Source organism: Dermochelys coriacea, chromosome 11 (assembly GCF_009764565.3).
Source record: "Dermochelys coriacea isolate rDerCor1 chromosome 11, rDerCor1.pri.v4, whole genome shotgun sequence".
In the NCBI taxonomy this organism is placed as follows: Eukaryota; Metazoa; Chordata; order Testudines; family Dermochelyidae; genus Dermochelys; species Dermochelys coriacea.
In genome coordinates this window covers 37,264,086-37,290,509 of record NC_050078.2, presented here as the reverse complement: position 1 = coordinate 37,290,509, position 26,424 = coordinate 37,264,086, and the positions used below count along the sequence as shown (strand labels likewise).

At 38.4% G+C, this 26,424-nt stretch overlaps 1 protein-coding gene across 8 annotated transcripts in view; it reads left to right on the top strand.

The window, feature by feature from the left end:
• LOC119863438 (sodium channel protein type 1 subunit alpha) overlaps window positions 1-26,424 on the top strand; it is a 188,885-nt gene that overhangs the window by 106,697 nt on the left and 55,764 nt on the right. For 6 of the 8 annotated variants that reach the window (XM_038421912.2, XM_038421916.2, XM_038421911.2 and 3 more), the window contains 11 exons: window positions 411-474; window positions 1,211-1,352; window positions 2,177-2,383; window positions 3,094-3,393; window positions 4,218-4,598; window positions 5,815-5,947; window positions 7,368-7,606; window positions 10,610-10,783; window positions 11,403-11,759; window positions 12,621-13,100; window positions 22,171-22,288. In XM_038421912.2, coding sequence (XP_038277840.1) covers window positions 411-474; window positions 1,211-1,352; window positions 2,177-2,383; window positions 3,094-3,393; window positions 4,218-4,598; window positions 5,815-5,947; window positions 7,368-7,606; window positions 10,610-10,783; window positions 11,403-11,759; window positions 12,621-13,100; window positions 22,171-22,288 — 2,595 coding nt within the window. The remainder of the gene's footprint in view (window positions 1-410; window positions 475-1,210; window positions 1,353-2,176; window positions 2,384-3,093; window positions 3,394-4,217; window positions 4,599-5,814; window positions 5,948-7,367; window positions 7,607-10,609; window positions 10,784-11,402; window positions 11,760-12,620; window positions 13,101-22,170; window positions 22,289-26,424) is intronic. The other 2 variants (XM_043505221.1, XM_043505222.1) reach the window with 1 other exon arrangement.

Here is a 26,424-nt window from a genome sequence, read left to right as displayed (position 1 = left end):
CTGGCAATTTATATTGTCACTTTGATTTTATGTTCATGTTGAAGAAATCATTTATGCTGGTTTAAATTGAATTGTGAAAATAATCTTAACATTCTGATGAATAAAGCAGTAGTAATAATGTATCAGGTTACTTTGTTTTAGTCAAATGTATTATTTTGGAATTTTGGAGCTCAAATGTGTAAATGTGTAGTTCAGCCCCTTCACTCCTCTGAGGTAAAATCATACCAGTCAAAAACTATCCACCATCATAAAAATGTTTCATGAAACTGTTCAAGTTGTCCGTGGTAGAATTACTCGTGTAAAGTAAAGGACTGGGTTTATTCAACATTGTTTAAATGAGTTCAGTATGTAGCGGTGGAAGATTTATGTAGTATTTTCTTACAGTTTTATCAAAATTATTTTCTAAACAGGTAATTTTTACGTTCTGGAAGGGCAAAACGATGCTCTGCTTTGTGGAAATGGCTCAGATGCAGGGTAAGGTCATGTTTCTTGACTTTTTATTGTACTATGTAGAAAAAGGATGCAGCATATTCAGATAAATATCCTGGAATTATTTGATTGACCAGTTGAATGAAATATCTGCCATTTCACATTAGATGTGTTATTGGGATTTGATTCTAGATGTCTGATCTTGGACTTGAGTTCCCAATCATAGCTAGCTGATCTGGTCAGGAGAGGTCAGTTTATTCTTCACTGGGTAGCCAATTCAAAGACACTCAATAGTAACACATGCTTCTGGCTGGTTGAGAAGTAACAGAAGTACCAGTTAGGAAGGCATAAATGCCTCAACAGTCCGTGCTGCATATGTGCTGATTAATGAAGAATATCAGGCTATTGCAAGGGTGAGTGAAGAATATGGAGACAGACATTTGAAGATGAAAATATTATTAATCAAGGAATTTACATTGTGTTTTAAAGTTTAAGACTAAATAGTTGACAGTTTGGTAGTAAGGCAATATGCAAGTGTTGCTAAGAAACAAAATGCAAATAGAAAATGACCTTCCGCAGAATTGTAATGTTATACACAATTTTTCAGCTGTCTTTAAACGTAATTTTATAGAGTAGAGCTCTGTTCAACTGCTAGGAGTTCCTGTCTGATGAAGTGACCAAAAACAGCACTTCATAATCCCAAACTTCTATCAGGACCTAGCATCCACTGATATTAGAATAATTGTAAAAGATAGCACCCTTAATATCTCTCCTTTTGTAGTCAATGTCCAGAAGGATATATATGTGTGAAAGCTGGTAGAAATCCCAACTATGGCTACACAAGTTTTGACACATTCAGCTGGGCATTCTTGTCACTGTTTCGACTGATGACTCAGGACTACTGGGAAAACCTTTATCAGTTGGTGAGAACATTTTGTGAAACAAAGACTAAGTATTTTTATACTATCAAATTATACAAAGAGTTTAATATTAGTTCTATTACATCTCTCATATAATCTGATGATGATGGATTCCTACAAAATGAAAAGTAGGTGATGGTAGCGGGGTGGTTACCCGCTCCTCCCCTGTGGGGCTTAAAAGCCAGCCCTGGGAGAGAGCCAGGGCTGAGGGCAAGAAAAGCTGGGCCTATAAAGGGGCTGCTAAGCTGAAGCTTAGCCAGAGTCTCTCTCTCTCTGCATTCAGAGATGGAAGGGCCTGTCTGCGGGGACCTGAGGGAACACCTAGATTGGAGCAGGGCTGAGGGGGAAAAGGCCAGGGGAGCTCTGGCCTGGAAACCCCCAGGCTGTGAGGCTTAGGTTAGGGCCTATTAGGTACTGGGGTTGCGAGGGGGCAGCCCACGGGTAGACAGAGGCTGCAGGTCCAAACCCCCTCGCCTGTGATGAGTGGCTGATACACTGCAGTCTGCCCCGGGGAGCAGAGCTAAGCAATGACTGGCAATAGCCAAGATTGAGGTGAGGTGGGGGTAGTGGGTGGGGGTTCCCTGGGGAGGGGAGACCCTCAGAGATTGTTTGGGTTTACTGCCAGGGGAGGAGGCATCGGGTCCTGGGAGGGACTGGGGCCTGTGATAAGGCGGATCACCAGACGGCAGAGGGTGCTCCAGAGGCTGATGAGCTAATTCCCAAGGACAACCAGCAGGAGGTGCCGCCGGGTGAGTTTTGCTCTATTACAGTGATTAATTCACATCATAACATTAACAAGTTAATAAAGCTGTATTTATTACTTCCAGACACTACGTGCTGCTGGCAAAACATACATGATATTTTTTGTTCTGGTGATTTTCCTGGGCTCTTTCTATCTGATTAACTTGATCCTGGCAGTTGTTGCTATGGCCTATGAAGAGCAGAATCAAGCAAACATGGAAGAAGCAGAACAAAAAGAGGCAGAATTTCAGCAAATGCTTGAACAGCTGAGAAAGCAACAAGAAGCAGCTCAGGTATAGTTGTGATTTTATATATTTATCAGTTAAATTGTTTATCAAATTGTAATCTTGTATTAGTGCATCCAAATGAGTTTTCTATAGATATTGGTCATCAGATTTAGAATGGGTTTAGAGCCCTGTGTTATTAAGTATTCCCTATAACAATGGGTAGGCCCACTCTGTCTTCAAGAACAGAGCTGGCTCAGATGTTTTCATTGCTGGAAATATAGACATTTTGCTGTGAGCAACCCAGCCTTGTGATCCAGAGGAGACTTCAAAAAAATGTATGCTCTATTTGTTTGTTTGTTATTGAGGATTTGTATTCCATAGCATATACAATGTGGTTCGCAGAGTACATTCCTTGGAAACCTTACAGTTTAAGAAGAGAAGCAATATGTGAAGGGTGGGGGGACAGATATGGTCAAATTCTGCTCATATTTAGGAAATGGGTATCTGCTGTGCCATAGGAAACACTCTGTGACTTTAGCAAGTGGTAAGGATTCAGAAAAGAGGTGAGAGAAAATGTCTGAGAAGAGGACAGCTACCTGAATGTCTCAATGTGCAAAGGATGCACCAGCCAAAGACTGGACTGGAAAGTTCTCTAGAAGTGAAATTAAAAAGTTTGATGTTTTAGTGTGCTGGCTAGTAATAATGATGATATGTAGCTCTTATAATGCTTTTAATTGGGAGATCTAATAATAGAAGTATTTATTGTGATATGGCAGGCAGCAGCAGTAGCAGTAGCAACAGCCTCTGCTGGATCAAGAGATCCCAGTGCAGAAGGCGGAATAGGGGGACTCTCAGAAAGTTCTTCTGACGCATCAAAGTTGAGTTCAAAGAGCGCTAAAGAGAGGAGGAACAGAAGGAAGAAGAGGAAGCAGAAAGAACAATATGGAGGAGAAGAGAAGGATGAAGATGAATTTCAAAAATCTGAATCAGAAGGCAGCATCAGAAAGAAAACTTTCCGATTTTCCATTGAAGGGAACAGATTGACATATGAAAAAAAGTATTCATCCCCGCACCAGGTACTGTATAAAGTGTTGTTAGTTGAAAAGTGTATTAGAACTATTGTGGGCTTTCAAAAATTGTTGCAGTATCACAGGTATAACAGTGTGACTTTTCTACATGAAGAAGGAAGACAACAAACTTTTATTTAATCCTAACTATCTTTATTGTTGCCAGTGTTTCAAGAGAATTTTACCTAACTGATATAGACAACTTCTTGAAAAAAAATCCATATAGAATTTAATGCAGAATAGTTTTTCTACAGAATTTGTAAATCAGAATATAATATGTAATAGGGAATTATATCCCTGTAATTGAATTCCATAAGTTTGGTTTAAAAATTCCATAAAAATATAATCTCTGTTCAATATTATAGGATTGTTTTAGAGTAATTGCCATAGAACCCTATTGGTTTCATTCTTATTAAATGTTATAGAACTCGTCCATAAGTATATTCATGGATTTTATTTGTACATTACTAATGTTTCCAGATCTTGCTTAAGTATGTAGAGGATGCTATGTTTATGTCTGTTCTGTTCTCATTTTATACCAGTTATCTTGTTGTTGCTTCATACTCACAGATCTCATTGGCTTCAACAGGAGCTGGGATGGCTCAGGTTCAGTTTTTATTTTATTAATTCACAAATAGTGGATTTTAAATTTACAAAGCGAGTTCAGTGAAATTAATGCATATTAAAATCTGAAAGCAGAATTTGGTTCCTGGAAAAGATTATTAATTTTATTTATGAAAACAATTTCTACAACATGTTAACTCCATTTTTATTAAAAAAATATAGGGTTTAAGGGTTTCAGCTAATAATTATATTCTTTTATTTTCCTACAGTCTTTGCTGAGCATTCGTGGCTCCCTGTTTTCTCCAAGGCGCAACAGCAAAACGAGTCTTTTCAGCTTCAGAGGTCGAGCAAGGGATATAGGATCAGAAAATGACTTTGCTGATGATGAACACAGCACTTTTGAAGATAATGATAGCAGAAGAGATTCTCTTTTTGTGCCACGCAGACATGGTGAACGGCGTAACAGTAACATTAGTCAGGCCAGTAGGTCATCCAGGGTCCAGGCAGTGTTTCCAGTGAATGGGAAGATGCATAGCACTGTAGATTGCAATGGAGTAGTTTCCCTGGTTGGTGGACCATCTGTTCCTACGTCGCCTGTTGGACAACTTCTGCCAGAGGTGATAATAGATAAACCAGCTACTGATGACAATGTAAGGAAGATTTAAATAGCTCAGGCATGGTGGCCTTTTCTTACTGCACCAGCCTGTATTTTCTACAGAATGGAATTCCTTAGGAATGATCCTGGCTGGCCAAGCTATGAATATTCCTGCATCTTGTAATACCTTTAATATACTAACAAAATAAGTTTGAAATTTAAGTATTTACCTGCAAAAATTCTCAGCGCTAACAAGAAAAAATATCAAATTAATATGCAAGTATCTGTCTATCATATACCCATAAAAATAGGGTAGAACTTATTGTAGCTATTAAAAAGTTCTATCTGGCCACATTGGATAAGATTTCAACTTACTATACAAATAAAAAGGGTATATAATAAAGGTTACCATATGAATTCAGTCAATATGACCCTGAATTTGTTGTAGATAATTTTGATAACATTGGGCTTTATCAGCTCATTGCAATATAATAGTATACATTCCATACAATATAATAATAGTATACATTCAGCACTACCATATATATGTTTTCATTCTTATGCGCTTTTCCCCCTTTTTTTGATGTAGGTCTCTAGTATAGAAAATAAACTAAACAGTTATTTGAGGCACCACATTCATGCATCCACCTTCAAAAACAAAAATGTCTGTATGCACATATGTGTTATAATCTATGTGTATATACAGATAACCAAATATTTTTAGAAATATTCTGCTATCTTATTTCCTGGTTGTCCACTTAGAGTACTTGGGAGTACACCAGCATGTGGAAGCATGACTAAATCAGACTTTTTTTATTTGTTGCTGTTTAAGACTGGATGGATACCTTGTAATTTTACAACAATGAGACGTTTTATAAGTAGTAGTAAACATCTGCAAATTGAAAACATTTTACAATAATATGGTGGATTTCAATATGTTTTACTCATTTCTCATAACTGAGATTTAGATTGTTGAATAATTATTCAATTCCATATTTCTCTCCCACAAACTTCATGTGTTATGTATTAAACTGAGGATTTCTAATAACTGACTGTGCTGGAGGACGAGTGATTCAATCGAAAAAATTTCTTTAATATATTTTGAAAATGCTAGGTTAATACAATAAGTAAGAAAAGTCTTGCGTGATAAATTAAATAAAAAATTAAATTGCATGAAGCATGTATTCCTTCAAATTTAAAAATTCAATATACATAGTATTTGATTATTACATCACTCATGATGATCCTATCCATTATTATTCTGTTTGCAGGGCATGACCACTGAAACAGAAACAAGAAATAGAAGATCCAGTTCCTTTCATGTTTCTATGGATTTTCTGGAAGACCCTGCTCAAAGAGAGAGAGCAATGAGTATAGCTAGCATACTCACAAATACTATGGAAGGTGTGTAAAATACTGAATTTAAAATGTTAGTATGTTTTCAGTGAACTTCTGAAACTTTTATTTGAAACTAAAACAATAATTTTAGATATGTATATTTTAACTTGATATTGTCCCTCTATACCAGTGGTGCTGGAAAATGTTTAGTAGTTGGGGTGCTGAAAACCAGCCTCCGTACCTCTGTCCACGCCCCACCCCTCCAAGCTGAGGCTGGGAGCAGGGCTGTGTCTCCGGGACTGGGGGACCTGGACAGAGGTAAGGGAGCCGGGGCGGGTGTGAGGCGAGGAGCAGAGCCCTGGGCAGGGGACGGCAGCCAGGACCCCACATGCAGAGAAGGAGCAGAACTCTGGCCGTGGGTTCTGGCGCAGGGCCCTGGGAGTGGAGCCCTGGAAGCAGGTGGCTGGGTATGGGGCCAGCGGCTGGAGACCGGGGCCAGTGACCATAACCTGAGCCCCAGGTGCGGGGTTAGGGAGCGAAGTGCAGGGCAGGGGGGTCAGGAGTGGGGCCCTGGGCATGGGGCCAACACCAGGACCCGAGCCCCAGGGACAGGACCTGGGGAGTGGAGTCCCGGGCAGAGAGCTGGGAGTAGGGCCCCAGGTGCGGAGCCAGCAACAGGGCCAGCCCCCAGGACCTAATCACCCCTTCCCCTGCCCCCCCCGCACCTCTACTTCCTGCACCTATGCTCTCAGGAAATATTTCTAGATAGACTAAAAGAACTCTCAGTTGATGTGTTCGTCTCACATTACTTAGTGAGACTTTTGTGTCATTGCTTTTTGGCCATTCCATGTCATGTGGTCACAAAGCACTGATTTTTGCTATTATAAAACTCATCATAGCTGCAAAAATCCATATCACTGTGCACAAAATGGCTGCATAAGTATGTGTTTTTGTGCTCAAATAAGAATTTGTTTTCAAATAGATGAATATTTAACGGGCATACCTGCTATATCAGAGTTCTCAACCTTTTTCTTTTTTGAGGCTCCCCCACAGCATGCTGTAAAACTCCCCGGCCCACCAGTGCCACAAAACTGTTTTTTCTGCATATAAAAGCCAGGGCCAGCATTAGTGGGTAGCAAGCATGGCAATTGCCTGGGACTCCATGCCACGGGGCCCCACAAAGCTAAATTGCCTAGGCTTTGGGTTGAGCCCTGAGTGGTGGGGTTCAGGGCCACGAGCTTCAGCCCTGCATGACGGCGCTTCGGCTTTCTGCCCTGGGTCCCAGAGAATCTAACACTGACCCTGCTTGGCGGACCCCTTGAAACCTGCTCATGGCCCCCCCAGGGGACCCCGGACCCCTGGTTGAGAACCACTGTGCTATACCATTCTCTGAAAATACGGCTAGAGGATTTCAAAGAGGTCTCTGACACTGTAGTATGGCATGCAGATATTTTACATTTTATATTTTTTACCCATTTGTTCTTAGAACTTGAAGAATCAAGACAGAAATGCCCACCGTGCTGGTACAAATTTGCAAACATTTTCTTGATATGGGACTGCAGTCCACATTGGTTAAAAGTAAAACATATTGTCAATTTAGTTGTGATGGACCCATTTGTTGATCTCGCTATTACTATTTGCATTGTTTTAAATACACTATTTATGGCCATGGAATATTATCCAATGACTGAAGAATTCAGTAATGTACTTTCTGTTGGAAATCTGGTAAGTCTTCCAGTTTATCTTGTGACATGTTGTTGTTTTTGCTTATTTGTTTGGTTTTGAAGGAGATATATCTGTATTATAGCTTTAAGCAGGAATTTCTTCTTCTTTTTTTTAACTGATTTAGTTGTCCTTTAGTTAGGTCTGTATTTCACTAAATTTTTGGAGCTCCCACCTTCAATCCTTTCTCAAGACATATAGATTAACAGTATAAAGTAATATTTTGTTTAATACATCACTTGGCAAATCTATTGAATCATCTCAGATTTAATCTATCCAAACCTCCTTGACATGTTTGAATTTCATCTTCTTCATGTCAATATATACAAATATGGTTTTCTGTAGTTTCTTCAGGCACATCTATTGAAAGGTAGTATTTCCAGAAATTATGTTAAAACACTCAGAAACAACAATTTTCAGTATGGAAATGTAGTTTCCTAAAATAATGCATCTCTGTAGGTTTTCTGATTGTAAATGGCCATCAGATTGGTTAGTAACCTGGCGGTGCTATGGTTAGTATACAGAAAAGAAATTAAGATAAAGATAAATTAAGAAGTTCATCAGTTGGTTCTCTGCAGCTCTAAAGCATTTAAATTAAGAGGTTGGATCATGTAAACATATTTAAACACTTGAACTTACAGTTCTACTTTGTTTTATTTCAAGAATAGATTTCATGTAATGTGTGTCTTTAATATAATTTTTATTTTGCAATGTGAAAGAAATATATTTTAGAACATGTAAATAACTGTAATACTAGATGATGCAGAATTAGCAGGCAGACAAAAAACCTGATTCTCTATATTTCAAATCATAGAATCATAGAATCATAGAATATCAGGGTTGGAAGGGACCCCAGAAGGTCATCTAGTCCAACCCCCTGCTCAAAGCAGGACCAAGTCCCAGTTAAATCATCCTAGCCAGGGCTTTGTCAAGCCTGAATAATATACTATGTATTAAGAACATGACATTTTATGTGACAATCACATGATAAACCATAAAATATGGTGTTCTAGAATTGTATACTTTGTTTCCCATCCAAGAAAATGTCTCCTAACCTTGGTTGGTGAAAGTATTCTACATCATATAATTTGATTTATATCATTGCAAAGTGTAAGTGTGAAAGAGGGACAATGTTTATGAATTTGCCAAGGTGCCAGTTAGATTTTAAAGCTGAAATCTAACAAACTGGGTTCATCAATATAGAATGGAATTTAATAGGATATCTCCTTTTCCTTGCGTCCAGGGAGTGTAAGATTAATTTTTTTTTAATGCTGGGTTCTTTTCAACTTTTAACTTGAACAATATTTTTCAAATCAGGACACTTGCTTATTTTTAACTAACCAGTAATTTATTAATTACTTAAAACCACATTAATATACAATCAATAGTTCATCACTCAAGTGTAGACAACAAATGTTTTAGGTGAGTACTGCACACGTAATACAGTCTTGTAAACAATTATCACAGTCTAGAGTTGAGGTTCAGCAGTTATATCAAAGAACAATGTAAATTACCATGATTTCTTATTACACTGAGTTATGATCATCAGTTCTTTAGTACCCAACATATTTATCACACTTCCAAGGATGCACTTGTCTCTAGGACAATGCTTTAAAGCTTAGGCGCTGACTTTTATTTTTCCCTGCGGGTGCTTCACCCCCATTCTGCCTGAGGCCCTGGCCTCACTCCACTCCTTCCCCTGAGGCCTCATCCTTGCTCCACTCTTCCTGTCCCCACTTCACTCCTTCCCCTGAGGCCCCGCCCTTGCTCTGCCTTGGCTGATCTTAGGGTCCTTAGACAAAGTGTCTCACATGATGTGAACCATTTTTTATTGTATTTTCTTTCTAGGTGGGTCCTTTTTTGGAATAAACAGAGATGGATAGTTTTTCTAATTGTTGAGGGCCAGAAGGACTCAGTAGTTAATCATTCAAGACGTATCTATTCTATATATATATCCCTTACAAAAGCTTAATTGGAAATGAAGTTAGTGTGCCTAAACTACCTATAATATTCAATGCCGCCATAATCCTGTTTACGATCAAATATGCATTGAAATCAAGGAGAAGACTTCTGGGCAGATCCCCACCTGATATTAATTGTTGATCTTGCTAGATCTTGTGAAATTAGGCCATATAAGAGCATATCTTTATAGTGTCATTAATATCCCAACAATAGTGTTCTAGGGAGAGTAGCATGTAATTTCTTGGAAAGCATTCTATTGCATAATGTGCAAATAAAATTGGGGACATTGCTTGTGCTGTGAAAAAAAAGAGCTTGGAGTTCTAATAGTTAGGGTGGCCATATTTTCCCAAAGGGAAAGTGGGACACTGCCTGGGGCCGGGTGAGGCCTCACTCTACCTCCCCGCATGCAGAGCTGTCCCAAGACCCCCTGCCGCCCACTCGTGCATGGCTGGCCTGAGCCACTCCCCCGAGCCCTCCCTCCCGTGCAGGGTTGACATTGCCACTCCTCCCTCCCGCATGTTCTTCCATGCCCCAATAGGAGTAGCACCCCACTTTTTTGGCAAAACTGTTTGCTCTTGCCAACTGGTCATCAAATACCCAGTTTTGCCAAAAAAATTGGGACGGCCAGGACAGGGTTTAAAAAAGATACTGTCTCCGCGAAAATAGGATGTATGGTCACCCTAAATAGTCTTAAGTTTCTGGTTTATAATACAATTTTAAGTAATTTGTTTCCTGAAAAATTAAATCAAATGAAAAGAAGATTCAGTACTTGTTCTGTGATGGAGTTTCTATCGGAAGCTGTGTATAAGATGTCACTGTGATCATTCTTTTAAAAGCAACAAATTTTAAACACTAATAATAAAGTACTAAATAAAATAATTTGACTTTCCTTTGATTATTTTTAGGGATTTGAATTTAAGGATTTTTGTGAATAGCCATTCTAAATTATGCTCATTGAAGATATGTAGCTGGAATGTAAAATCTGCACAAATACTGGAAATATTAAATTTTCCAACTGAATAATAAATTGCCTTTTGAATGTAGGTCTTCACTGGGATCTTCACAGCAGAAATGTTTCTGAAGATAATTGCCAAGGATCCTTATTATTATTTCCAAGAAGGCTGGAATATTTTTGATGGTTTTATTGTAACACTTAGTTTGGTTGAACTTGGTCTTGCAGATGTTGAAGGACTATCAGTTCTCCGATCATTCAGATTGGTAAATATATTAATAAAACAAAATATTATTGCAAGTTACAATTACAGGCTTTGTTGCAGTAATAATTAAATTCAACTTTTGTGTCTTAACAAGATACCTTAAGGTCATTATGACCCTGATCCAGAAATGTGATCCACTTATATGTACCCCTGTGCCATGCAGTTTTGTCCTGTTGTCTTTAGTGGGGACTCTGCAGGAATCCATATTAATACATCCCAATGTAGGAGTGGGGCCTATTTCCAAATTTTTATTGCAAATACTTACTTCAGGTATTCCAATGTGAAGAAACAAATGGACTTACTGAATATCTTTATTGTGCTCTTACTGATATTATCAGAATGGATCTCTTCTTTATGTACACACAGGCAGGTAGGTAACCTTGAAGTTCTGTGGCATCTGAGGTAACACTGAACCTGAGATTCTAAGTTGCATGAGGTGTGTCTCTGGGCTTTTACATCCTTGATCCAAAACTATGCTCTTGGGGTACCAAGCTGTAAAAGTCTGTAGCATTTTCATCATTGGCAGCAATACTTTTTTCACAAACTAATTTGTAAAACACTTTTTTGTGTCTCCATTAAAATCAGTACTAACAATGCCTTTTTATTCTTTTTTTTTTCAGTTACGAGTTTTCAAATTGGCAAAATCTTGGCCAACACTGAATATGCTGATAAAGATTATTGGTAACTCAGTTGGGGCTCTGGGAAATTTGACCTTGGTGCTGGCCATCATTGTCTTCATTTTTGCTGTGGTTGGTATGCAGTTGTTTGGTAAAAACTACAAGGAATGTGTCTGCAAAATTGCAAGTGACTGTGTACTTCCACGCTGGCACATGCAAGACTTCTTCCACTCTTTCTTGATAGTATTCCGAGTGTTGTGTGGAGAATGGATAGAGACTATGTGGGACTGCATGGAGGTTGCAGGCCAAGCTATGTGCCTTACTGTCTTCATGATGGTCATGGTGATTGGAAATCTAGTGGTATGTAATCAAAATGTTTCAAAGATTTATTCTGAAAAAAAAAAACTAATTCAATCTTGCAATCCAATGAGAATTCTTGCCCCATCTCAAAAAAAACACTTAAGCATATGATTTCAGTTGAACTATTCATATGCTTAAAATTAATATTAAGTGCTTTGCTGGATTGGAAACAGAATACTACACACCTTGCAGGATCAAACTCATGATATATAATTATAGAGTGAGCTCTTAGTCACTCTCAATTTTTGTTTTTGCTATTTGCAAATACAGTGTGCTTCAAATAATGTTCAGCCTGTGCATTTTTTATAAACTTTTTCCAATGTATTATGTGTGTCTGGTCACGTAAAACACATGGTATAGTTTCTGCTCTCTGATTGGAGAAGTGAAACTTTTAAACAGGATGATGAAGAATAACTAACTTCCTGTGTGAATTTTTGGCTAAAATTTTTTGTGCCAATATTTGTAAACTTTTGGGATTCGAAAGCATTTTCACAAATGCTTGCCAGTTGTCTGTTTTGTGATTGGTGAATATGGTCCTATGAATCATAGCAAACCATATTTAGTTCTTTCATTTGTCATATTTGTGAATCACTTTTTTACTATATAATTTTCCCTTCTTCAAATCATTATGAATTATAAACCACCTTTTTCTAATGCAAGTGTTTTAGTGCAAGCTTATTAAAGATATAACACTCCATTCTTTCTAAAAACACAGTTCTTGGGTTGTTTGGGTTGGGTTGGTTTATTTGTTTGAAACTTTGGTCTTTTAGACACATGCTTCACATAGCTTTAGAAAGTATTCTAGCACGAAGTTATTTCCACTGAGATAAATCTAGGAATTCCTTTTCTATCCTGTTCCAGGTTCTGAACCTATTTTTGGCCTTGCTACTGAGCTCATTTAGTGCAGACAACCTTGCTGCTACTGATGATGATAATGAAATGAATAATCTCCAGATTGCTGTAGCTAGAATTGAGAAGGGAATAGATTATGTTAAAAGAAAAGTACATGAATTCATCCAAAAATCCTTCATTAAAAAACAAAAAGCTTTAAATGAAATCAAACCACTTGAAGAACTAAACAAAAAAGACAGCTGCATTTCTAATCATCTAACAGTGGAAATAAACAAAGACCTTGATTACCTTAAAGATGGCAATGGAACTAGTGGCATAGGCACAGGCAGCAGCGTGGAAAAATATGTCATTGATGAAAGTGATTACATGTCGTTCATAAACAACCCAAGCCTCACTGTGACAGTACCGATTGCTGTTGGAGAATCAGATTTTGAAAATTTAAATACAGAAGAGTTTAGCAGTGAATCGGATCTGGAAGAAAGCAAAGAGGTATTTAAATACTGCTTATATAATTTTTTTAATATTGTGATTTTTTCTTTCAGCATGAACTCATCTAGTTGAGCACGGTATAAAAACCTATATAGAATAGACTATATGGACAAAAGTGAGTATAATATAGGTGGGAATACTTAACTCATGGTTACTGACAGGAGACGTAAGGCTCAATTCATCTGTATGCCAGGTCTGAGGTTGGCCCAGAGAATGGCAGGTTGGAACAAGGGTGACTGGGGTAGCTTTATACAACTTTTGGTTCTTCCCTATCGTGAAATGTTTGAGGGCCACTTCAGCTCGCCAAACAGGCTAGAGAAGCCTAAAAGCTTTATGTGGTTGTAAGAAGTCCATTGCAACAACTGGCAACAGATAAAGTATAGCAGTGCTCCCGGAACACATCCAACAACAAAGCTCCTGTTAAGAGTAGTGTATAAACTGGCTCTCTGCCACTCAGGGAAGGCCCTACGTTATGAGGGCTTCCTAGGAGCACAGTGCAGGGATGAACTGGGCCCAAAGAATAGATACATCTTTCATGAAGAAAGTTCTCTTTAGCTTTCAGAATGATCATCTTTTGCAGACCAAGAGTCCAATAAAATTATGTTTAAATTCAGGTTATCTGATGTACTACAAACCATTACTTGTTAAAGCTGAAAAATAAAGCCAGTGGAAAAACACAAGATACCATAAATGTTTTTTTACAAAGTAATGAATCGAATACTAGAATTGCAGTATAGTCCAACAGAACAGCCTGCACTTTTGACCCAAATGCCATCATTTTTAATAAATAAATAAACAAACTACAATAAGTAAACAAATGGGAAAGCACACAGGGTTGAATTCTAGCCATAACAATGTCAATGGGAGTTTTGTCACTCATTTCAGTGGATCAGGATTTCATCCATAATCTTACAGCAGCGGGTGTCCATAGCGGTGGTCATCTGAACCATAGATCACAAATTGCTGACCTAAAGAACATGAAGATATTCCTTAAATTATCTGAGACAGTCCAGCCCATCAAGACTATGAATGCTATGTTCGTACCATAGTCCTTGAAACTCTACCCTATAAAGCAGTTTAGAGCAGTCCCTGGGACTACCCTGACAATCTCTGCTGGTGACGATATTGTCACCATTTCCCAGTTAATACTTGAGGTATTAATAACCAGCTCCCATTTTGCTGTTAAAGATGGAACAATTTAAATAGTGGTCAAATTTAAGTAAAACTATTCCTCCCAGCATCACACACACACACCTCTGCATAATGTATCTAGATGCAACATAAGAGGTCGCAGGAGGAGCAGTTCCTTCCTGAACCTCACAGATGTTTGATATATAGATTTATAGATTCATAGATACTAAGGTCAGAAGGGACCATTCTGATCATCTAGTCCGACCTCCTGCACAGCGCAGGCCACAGAATCTCACCCACCCACTCCTACGAAAAACCTCACCTATGTCTGAGCTATTGAAGTCCTTAAATCATGGTTTAAAGACTTCAGGGAGCAGAGAAGCCTCCCTCAAGTCACCCATGCCCCATGCTACAAAGGAAGGCGAAAAACCTCCAGGGCCTCTCCAATCTGCCCTGGAGGAAAATTCCTTCCCGACCCCAAATATGGCAATCAGCTAAACCCTGAGCATATGGGCAAGATTCACCAGCCAGATACTACAGAAAATTCTTTCCTGGGTAACTCAGATCCCATCCATCTAATATTCCATCTCAGGGGATTAGTCCTATTTACCCTGAATATTTAAAGATCAATTACTTACCAAAATCCCATTATCCCATCATACCATCTCCTGCATAAACTTATCGAGTAGAATCTTAAAACCAGATAGATCTTTTGCCCCCACTGCTTCCCTTGGAAGGCTATTCCAAAACTTCACTCCTCTGATGGTTAGAAACCATTGTCTAATTTCAAGTCTAAACTTCCTGGTGGCCATTTTATACCCATTTGTTCTTGTGTCCACATTGGTGCTGAGCTAAAATAATTCCTCTCCCTCTCCTGTATTTATCCTTCTGATATATTTATAGAGGGCAATCATATCTCTCCTCAACCTTCTTTTAGTTAGGCTAAACAAGCCAAGCTCCTTAAGTCTCTTTTCATAAGACAAGTTTTCCATTCCTCGGATCATCCTAGTAGCCCTTCTCTGTACCTGCTCCAGTTTGAATTCATCCTTTTTAAACATGGGAGACCAGAACTGCACACAGTATTCTAGGTGAGGTCTCACCAGTGCCTTGTATAATGGTACTAAAACCTCCTTATCCCTACTGGAAATGCCTCTCCTGATGCATCCCAAAACCGCATTAGCTTTTTTCACAGCCATATCACATTGGCAGCTCATAGTCATCCTGTGATCAACCAATACTCCAATGTCCTTCTCCTCCTCCGTTACTTCTAATTGATGCATCCCCAACTTATAACTAAAATTCTTATTATTAATCCCTAAATGCATAACCTTACACTTCTCACTATTAAATTTCATCCTATTACTATTACTCCAGTTTACAAGGTCATCCAGATCCTCCTGTATAATATCCCGATCCTTCTCTGAATTGGCAATACCTCCCAGCTTTGTATCATCTGCAAACTTTATTAGCACACTCCCACTTTTTGTGCCACGGTCATCAATAAAAAGATTAAATAAGATTGGTCCCAAAACCGATCCCGGAGGAACTCCACTAGTAACCTCCCTCCAGCCTGACAGTTTGCCTTTCAGTAGGACTCGTTGCAGTCTCCCCTTTAACCAATTCCTTATCCACCTTTTGATGTTCAGATTGATCCCCATCTTCTCCAATTTAACTAATAATTCCCATGTGGCACGGTATCAAATGCCTTACTGAAATCTAGGTAAATTAGATCCACTGCATTTCCTTTATCTAAAAAAATCTGTTACTTTTTCAAAAAAGGAGATTAGGTTGGTTTGGCATGATCTACCTTTTGTAAAACCATGTTGTATTTTGTCCCATTTACCATTGACTTCAATGTCCTTAACTAATTTCTCCTTCAAAATTTTTTCCAGGACCTTGCATACTACAGATGTCAAACTAACTGGCCTGTAGTTACCCGGATCACTTTTTTTTCCTTTCTTAAAAATAGGAACTATATTAGCAATTCTCCAATCATTCGGTACTACTCCTGAGTTTACAGATTCATTAAAAATTCTTGCTAATGGGCTTGCAATTTCAGGTGCCAATTCCTTTAATATTCTTGGATGAAGATTATCTGGGCCCCCCGATTTAGTCCCATTAAGCTGTTTGAGTTCTGCTTCTACCTCAGATATGGTAATATCTACCTCCATATCCTCATTCCCATTTGTCATGCTACCATTATCCCTAAGATCCTCTTTAGCTTTATTAAAGACGGAGGCAAAGTATTTGTTTAGATATTGGGCCATGCCTAGATTATCCTTAACCTCCACTCCATCCTCAGTGTTTAGCGGCCCCACTTCTTCTTTCTTAGTTTTCTTCTTCTTTATATGGCTATAGAACCTTTTACTATTGGTTTTAATTCCCTTTGCAAGGTCCAACTCTACTCGACTTTTAGCCTGTCTCACTTTATCCCTACATGTTCTGATCTCAATTAGATAGCTTTCCTTGCTGATCCCTCCCATCTTCCACTCCCTGTATGCTTTCTGCTTCTTCTTAATCACCTCTCTAAGATGCTTGCTCATCCAGCTTGGTCTACAACTCCTTCCTATGAATTTTTTCCCCTTTCTTGGGATACAGGCTTCCGATAGCTTCTGCAGCTTTGATTTAAAGTAATCCCTGGCCTACTCTACCTTTAGATCCATAAGTTCTTAGTCCAATCCACTTCCCTAACTAATTTCCTTAATTTCTGAAAGTCAGCCCTTTTGAAATCAAAAACTCTAGTTGCAGATTTATTTTTGTTAATCTTTCCATTTAGTTTGAACTGAATTAGCTCATGATCACTTGAGCCAAGATTGTCCCCTACAACCATTTCTTCTATGAGGTCCTCGCTACTCACCAAAATTAAATCTAAAATGGCATCCCCTCTAGTCGGTTCAGCAACTACTTGATGAAGGAATCCATCAGCTATCGCATCTAGGAAAATCTGAGCCCTATTATTATTATTACTAGCACTGGTCCTCCAGTCTATATCTGGGAAGTTAAAGTCTCCCATGATCACGCAGTTTCCATTAGTATTTACTTGATTAAAAACATTAAAAAGGGCTCTATCCATATCCAAATTAGATCCCGGAGGTCTATAGCACACCCCAAGCACTATCATAGGAGAGGCTTTACTAGTTATCTTCCCCAATGTAATTTTTGCCCAGACGGACTCCATCTTATCCATTGCATCGCTTCTTATTTCTTCACATTCTACCTCATCATTGATATACAGTGCTACTCCACCACCTTTACCTTTGTTTCTGTCTTTCCTAAACAGCACATACCCTTCAATACCTGTAGTCCAGTCATGACTACTATTCCACCATGTTTCTGTTATCCCTATAATATCTGGTTTCACTTCCTGCACCAGTAGCTCTAGTTCCTCCATTTTGTTACCTAGGCTCCTCGCATTGGTGTACAAACATCTTAATTTTTGCTGTTTGGCCTCGCTCACATTTTGTACCCTTTTAGGCACAGTCATTCTACAGCCAGTATAACCTATTAGACTAGTATCCACACCGCCCTCGCTCCTTGTATACATTCTCCTACCCACGGCTGTATCCTTTCTTACTTCGTCTTCTTCCCTCTCAATGCTAAAATCTGGCGTGGAGATTACCTGGACATCTCCCAACCATCTCCCCCTAATTCCTAGTTTAAAGCTCTCTTTATCAGTTGTGCCAGCCTTGATCCTAGAAGTCTATTTCCTTCCCTACTCAGATGAAGTCCATCCCGAGAGAACTGTCCTCTGTCTGTGAATGCCTCCCAGTGGCCATACATCCCAAAGCCCTCCTTAGAGCACCACTGCCTAAGCCATCTGTTGACAGTCATAATCTTGTCTCACCTTTGTTGCCCTTCTCTAGGAACAGGAAGGATCCCACTAAAGATCACCTGAGCCTCAATTTCCTTAAGCATCTTCCCCAGCCTAGCATAGTCTCCCTTAATACTTTCCATGGCTAACACATGAGATCTAATGACCTTTCTCATTAGTTTAGTTTATCTTCTTAGCTAACTTGAAAGCAAGCAGGCTGTCACAAGTGAAAATGAACAACCCTGGAAAGGCTATGGAATGACATGCAAAGTACTTTTATCTGTGAAACTGATAAATCCTGGATTTATGCAACAGCATAACACAAAAAGAAGAGTTCTAAAAACTATATAAAGTTCAATAAGTAATGCAAAGTTCAACAAGCAACTGGAATCTGTCTTTTATAGTTCTATATATAATTATTTCTGATAGTAACACCATGAATGAGGCACAACATCAGGAGTCTCTTGGCTCCTTGCTTCCCGCTTCCTCACCTCAGCTAAGAACTACAAACATTCTGACAGCAGAGGGCTTTTAAGCTAAGGTCCCAATCCTGTAAACAGTTATGTATGTGCTTACTTTTATTACCCTAATTAGCTCAGCTGATTTTAGTGGGATTATTCTCCGTAATAAAATTAAGCGAATGCATAAGGGTTTACATTCTTCACAACCAATGCCCTTCTGGTTGCTTTGCACTGTAAGATGAGCAGAGGTGCCTTCAGGACTTTAGTGCCTTAGTGTCTAAACAACTCAGGGCATTTCCAGGTATTTCAGCAGCATCTCCTTTAAAGCATGGCTGCACATTCCAGGATCCTATGGTCCATTTTTTGGCAAGTCTCTCAGAGCAGTTCATGTTTGCTGACATGTCACAGTTCAACCTGATTGCATTAACTTTCCTCTTATACAAGATGAAGGGAAGCTACTTCCCAGGATGTGCTGTTGAGGGATGTGTATGATGCAGGAATAATATTGAATTGTGGTGCTAAATTTTCCCTTTTTGAGAACTGACAAAGGGAGGCAACAGGGCACAGAATTTTGCCTCATCATGTATAAAGGGGCTTCCCTCCTCGCCAGCATGACTGAATGATACTTTTGCATCCACTTTCTTTCCTCTCTCAGGTATGCAAGCTCTGGGGTGGATCCAGAGTTTTCTGGATATCAAGTGGGGGTTTTTTCTGTGCCACCCTGCAATTAAAGTTCCCTTTATCTCCAAACTCCTGTAGTTAAAAGTGGTGGTCTATGCCTTATCAATGGCTTCTGGCTTTTAGAGTCTGTGTCAAATATTGGAAATCCCCTAGAGCTATGCAGGGGATCAATGATATTAATGTCATGTCCCTTCTTGGTTTTGCAGATCTCTGTTTCTTTGTCTTAGGCAGAAGAATTGAAACTCTGCTTACCTTTAGCCAATAGGGTCAATAGACAGAGGCAGATGCAATTTTAGCCTCCTTCCTGCCAGGGGCACATGTTCTGCTGCTGAGCAGACAGGAGGCAGCAGCTGTGACTCTGCTGCCTCCAGCCCTGGATCCTTTCCCTTCAGCCTACCAACCCTGGGGGTCTGCACAGCAGGACGGGCGGTTGGACCAGGAAGGAGCAAGACCATTTTTTCTTTCCCCTATGTGGGAAGCAGATAGCTATGAGAGGGAGTCGCACACAAGGGGGAAGACCAGTTTTGGTGGAGACAGGCACAAGATAAATGATTGTGTGGAGGGAGGACATCTATGTGGGGGACTGGTGCCACTTAGAGAAAAGCATGGGAGTGACAGCCATGGGAAGGACAGGTACGGGAAGGGGAGTTGGGCTGGCTATGAAGAGGGAAAGCTAGGGGAATACAACTGAGGAAAGTGGGACCTAGGTGAGGAGAAGACAGGAGGGGCCTGGGGGAAGATGGAGATATTGGGGATTGAGGAGGAACTTTGGAGGGGATAAAAAGGTAAGATTTGAGAGAGAGAGAGAGAGAGAGAATGGGAAACTGCGAGATGGAATCTTTGGAATGGAAAATGAGAGGGATCTTTGTTCACTCACCCAAATAACTAACCTTTTTCCCTGATGTCCATCCAGAGACAGAAGAGGAAGATTGGTACATGACAGGAAGGGAACTCTTTGGGGGGTGAGAGTAGACACGAGGATTAGGCTGCCAACATGGGGGAAGAAAGCAAGGAGAAACCTGGAAATGGATTACTTTTCCTATAAAGAAGGTCTATACTGCTACTCACTAGAATTAAGTTAAGGACTGTTCATTTATCTTTTCCCCCCACCTTTGGCTAAAGCAAGCTGTCCTTTGCACGCTTTATAGTTTAACTTAACAGAATTCTATTTATATATTTTTTATAATTTCAGTCAATAATATCAATGTTTATTTTTAAGCATTTTTTCAATTTTTATTAATTTAAATTTTCATAGTTGCAGGAAATTAGAGACGTCAAACAATAACAATTATTTAATAACAGCAGATTTGAGATTCAAAGAGTTAAAATTTATAAACCGTTAAAACACAAGTTATCAACATGACTTTTCAAAATATACAAAGTAAATATCTTCAGATCAACAAATCAGACCTGTGTTTACTATTCTTTTGCTAGTCCATTTGTAACAAGCCTAATTCAGAAGTTTAAATCACTAGGTTTTGACTCTAAAAAGTTCTCAAGCAGCATTTTGTAAAAGAGGAGGAGGACTCGGACTCAGGGAATTATAGACCAGTCAGTCTAACTTCAATACCTGGAAAGATACCGGAGCAAATTTTTAAACAATCAATTTGTAAGCACCTGTAGAACAATAGGGTTATAAGGAATATCAGCTTTTTTGAAAAATTGCTTCAAGCCCTTATAATTTCAGAGAGAATACTGAAAAGCTTGATTTTCAAAGAGTAGCTGCTTACTACTTGTGAAAATCGGGTCCTTCACAGTGTCCCAAAATGGGCATCCAAATATTAAAATTTCAGCTGAAGTGATTTCCACAAAGTCAGTCAGTGGCAAAACTCCTCAGAACTTCTTGACTTTCAACCAGTGCTTGGTCCTCAAGTTTACAAACATAAGCAAGCTTTGGGTTCAATATTAAATGAAACATAAAACCAGTTGGTTACAAACTTCTTGCATAGCACTGTTATTCAAATACTTCTTATATGCCTGCACTGCATACTGTATGGCAGTACAGCAGCATACACAGAGCAGTGTGTATGTGTACTATTAATTTCCTTAAGCAAGTCTTAATGATGCTTATTGGAAATAACTTCCCTAAAAAGTTTACTAAGGTCTGGCACAACTCAGCTACCCACAAGTATTCCTTTATTAGTTACAGGCCACTTGATATTGATTACATCCAAAATACAACCATATACACACTTATACTCTATATTCTAGACCTAATGCAGTTATAAGCATTGGCCAAATACTTACAACAAAATTAGGTTCGGGAGATACCTTCACATTATGGTGTGACTCAAGAATGGTAAGGAACAGCGCTGACAAAGACACTCCAAAAACCTTGCCCTTTATACACTATAATAAACAAGTGATGTCATGGCAGGTTATCAGACCTTAGCTAAAGCTGGAAGAGGCAGTTTAGGGCTAAACCCAGTTCTCTGTCCCAGTGAAAACAAGCAATCCTAATTACTGGACTAAGCTTTTCTTTACCATAAATTAAACAAACCTATCTAACCAATTATTTACTGTGCCTGGACCCCATTAAACCATGTTTTCTTTATTTGTATTACTTCAACCCAAACCTTAAAAAAATAATGCTGGTATTTCAAGGGACACTAGAAATTTAATACAAACAACCCTTTTTCTCATGATCCCCTTCATTTTGCTAACAACCAAACTCTATTTAAAACCATAGTTCATTCAGGCCCAAGGATATAGGCCTATATTTCTAGAATGTTTTCCAGAAACAATAATAATAATAATTAATAACATGCCTGAATTTTTTTAACTGTGTATTAAAAAGACACACACAGTACCAAAGTGGCAGCTAAAATGGGCACAAATGTATCACTTACTTACCTAAATTGAGCACTAAAACATTTAAAAATGTAAAAGAGTAGACGCGTACTATTAATTTTTGCTATGTCTGTGAGTATTAATATTTACCATAAATACGTTGATTAAATCTTTGTGGGTTTTTTTTATTTAACAGAAGCTAAATTTGTCCAGCTCGTCTGAAGGTAGCACGGTTGATATTGGACATCCTGAAGAAGAGCAACATGCAGCTGAACCCGAAGAAGCTGCTGAGCCAGAGGCCTGTTTTACAGAAGGTGAGTGAAGCAAAATATAATCTGTACTATTAAAAATATAAAGTAAAATGAAATATTTACTTACACTGTCTAATAATATTTATCGCTTGAAATATTTGCTATTTTGTCAAATATTAACACTAAATAATCATAGGTTTCAGAGTAGCAGCCGTGTTCTTTTTACTAAATAATCATGAATTTTAGCAATGGTATATCCAGTACATAATATAATTATAATCTGTATACTGCTGATGTGGATTTATAATGATTTTCAGATAACAAAGAACTGGGAAAAATTATATAAGCAAATTGCCATTATTTTCAAAAATAGAAGAAATCTGTTTGTTTTTCTGAGGGTTCTGGATTAGCACCAACTAGAGTAGTATTTAAAAATTGGAAATTGTCCTAATTAGGTGGTAATAACACTTAGCACTTTTTAAGCACTTTTCATAGCTAGCTCTCTGAGACAATTAGAAAGGTGAAGGTTTTGTCTACACTAGCATTTTTGTCAGTAAAACTTTTGTCTGTCATGGTTATGAAAAAAAACATCCCGAAGTTTCACCAACCAAAGTGCTGGTGTAGACAGCGCTGTGTCAGCAGGATATGCTTTTCTGCCAATATAGCTACCACCACTCGTTAAGGATGGTTTATTTATACTGGCAGGAGAACTCTACCACTTACACAGGAGACCTTACAGCGGCGCATCGGCAGAGGTACAGCTGTACTGCTGTAAGGTCTGTAGTGCAGACATAACCTTAGTATCACAGTAACTGCTACTCAGTCACTGCTAAATAAAAAACTCCACAATACTCCATCTTGGTTTAAATGCTGTCTGAGCCTTTATTTAAACAAATTGTCAAAAAGAGAAGAAACTCTCTTCACTTGCTACCTGGCAGAAAAAAACAATCCAGTGTGGTCCCCCGTTCCTCTCATTGGCCTTTCATGCCCAACTCCACTGGACACTTTATGGGCCTTGAAATAAATAGCGTTATGGGCTGAGTCAAAACTTTGTTCAAACTGATGTGTGAAACACAGTCTTCATTTAAGATAATTGTAAGAGACATTTAAGGGGACACACCTAAAACAAGGCCTAAGAGACTCTGCCCAGAAGCTAGCATCATAGGGGTGGAGGATTCTGCTGAGTATTGTGATGGGGGGTGCAGAGGATGCAGGGAGACGTGAGAGAATACACACAACTGAGAACAGACAAGAAAAGAGTGAGGAAGAGGCAAAAAGCAAGAAAGCCAAGCAATAGTCTGTAAGACTAGAGAGAGAGAGAGCTTTTTGGATCTCTTGGCTAACAAGCTATAAACTAAGAAACTTCTCCTTTTGTTATTGTTTCCTTCAGCATCTGGAGAAAAAAAGACTTTGTATGTTCCTTGTAAATAAACATGATTGCATCAGAAAGAATACCTGACACTATTTCCAATTCCAGCTGGAACACCCCACAATAGGATATAGACCCTTAAATACAAATTCACCATTTATCCCTTTCCTTGAGAGAAAACTGGGTCCCAGGCAAGAGGTGCCATCAATTTATGCATAGTGATAAGCTCCTTTCTTCTACCTGACTTCACCAGGATTCCTTTACTTCTTGGCACTCTGTACCAATTTAGAGTAAGCTTCTAGGCAAAAATGCATCATAACTGCAAAGAACTCTTGCCAAAGGTGGAAAATCAGAGGCTAGCTCATATCTCAGGGGCTATAGAAGTTGCATCACTGATGGGATAAGTTACCCTAAGTTGTTATGGGCACTGAGTAGAACTTCAGCAACTCACCACAGACTGGTCCATCATGGAGGGGAACTCTGATACTTCCTGAGGAATCTTACTTTTTGTATGCCCCAAAAGTTGCTAAAAGGTTTTGGATCACCAGATGAGTTAAGATTAATGGAATCCATTTAGTGCTTTCTGGTTCAGCCCATTGTGTGATTACTGGGTAAAAATTATCACTCACATAAGGGGATGCAACTCCATTGCAGTCAGTTGAGTCGTACCTATCCGTGTCATCAGTGCATTTGGCCCATTTTAGTTTTAAAAGCTGACAATTGTAAAATTTCCAGGCCAGAAAGATTAATGAATAAAATTAATGGAGAAAATCAGTGGGAGTTGCATGTACTCAGCAGGACTGAGAATAAAGCCTTAGCTGTTTAAAGTTGGTTACTTAATATAGAAGTCAATTTTGAAAATCTATGACTAAATTACTTACACGAGATCATATAGCAAATCAGTGGCAGTGTTTAGACTAGAACCTACAATTTTTGACTTTCACTCCTGTGGTTTAACCACTAAAAATATTCATTCCCACCTTTAAATAAAACTGTCTATGCTAATCTTCATCAAAACTGGTAAAATAGATTAATTATGAAAGTTTCCTAGACGGTACAGTTACATTTCATAGATACACTTAATCTTAGATACATAACCTAAGGCATTTTATATTTTGATTATTACATTTGATCTTATGTACTCTTCTGTAATAAAAGCTAATGCTTACAAAGGTTTTTTAGTTCATTGCATCTTTGACTAGAAGCAGCTAGTCATGCAAAATGCCTGCAAAGCAATCCATTTTCTTTTTTTCTGCTTGAAGTATTATGTAGCATTCCTCTCAGACAAAGTGATGTACAAGAGAAAAAAACAAGAAAGATGTTATCACAGTAGGTTGCAGGAGATTAACTGCACTATAAAAGGAGTTTTTTTGTTTTTTTTTTATAACTGATGAATATGTTCCCTGTGAAATATACTTTTCTAAGAACATAAATACAACTACAAGGATTGTGAACACATTTTAAACACTTCATTCAACTTTTAAAATGTGTGAGTGAGTTTAATGCTTGTGAAAATGAGGGACTAACAGGATCTACTTAAGCCAGCACAAATAGTTGTTATGCAAGATTTAGTGACATAGCTCTTTCTGTGTACTTCATTCCTAACTTGTAATTCCCTGCTTATCCCAGTCAATGGCCTCTCTTTTGGAGAGAGGTAGCAATACTGCCAAATTGAAAGATAATTTAGTGACATATACAAATAGGGTGAAACTGCCAAATATAATTAATTCATTGAATAAATCACTATGCAGATATTGCTGGAAGTTTGTAAATTTTTATTTTTCTAGCAACTTGCTGATTTTATGGTTATTTGACCAAATTAGGGACCCAACCTTCTACCCTTATGCACACTGTAATAGTACCTTATTGGAATCAGTAACATTGATTTCAGTGAAACTTCTCATGTAGTAAGGTTTCTCTTAGCATGATTAAGGTGGCAGAATCTGGCCCTAACTTGGTCATCTTTAATCATATTGCACATTTGTATATGGAATTCATGATGCATTTCTGAATTCTATTTTTGAATTTTAGTCAAGAATTTTTTTAAAGTTATGACAAAGAGGAGATAAACCTCCATTCTCCTTACACTCCATTTGAGGGATTAGGATTTTTTGATTTGGATCATTTGCAATCAACACCACAAGTATACAGTCATTATCTGATTTAAGAACAAGAACTTTTCATGGATTTTTTTAAAAAGAAAAAAGGAAATTCAGTTCCTGAATTCAGTATTGAAATGTGATGGATTTGTACAGGATTTTACCATTAATAGACTGTTTTCAAATCTTTGTTTACAAACTGCAGAAACCATAGTCTTGATTTGGAGACCAGAGGATGAAAGTTGTTATGGTCCTGATGTAGGAAAGCTGTCATTTCCTTCTTTACAGAATCTCTAAAATCAATCTATTTTTTTTCTTAGCACCACTAAAATTCTTATCTATTCCCTGCTAATTTCTTATATCAAGTTCTGCAAATTTTTCTTTGGCCTCTCTGTATCCTAGATTGTGCTCAAAATACATTCTGTTCCACGTCTCTGACTATCCTCTTCCACTCCTTTCACTGGCTTTCTCTGTGCTTTTTTATCCAGTTCAGACTTGTCATCTTCAAGGCACTGAACAAATCTTTCCCTGCCTACATCTTTGCTTTCATTTCCTTCTAATCCTCCTCCCACTATGTAAAGGTCTCTTAAGGCAGCATACGAAAGTACCATTTTTATCTTTCTTCCACTTTCATCACTGTAACTTCTTCCATGCCATTTCATATACCTGGAACTTCCTCCCTTCTTCGTGTAAGCTGCTCATCATCCCTCTCTTCTTTCAGTCCTTCCTTA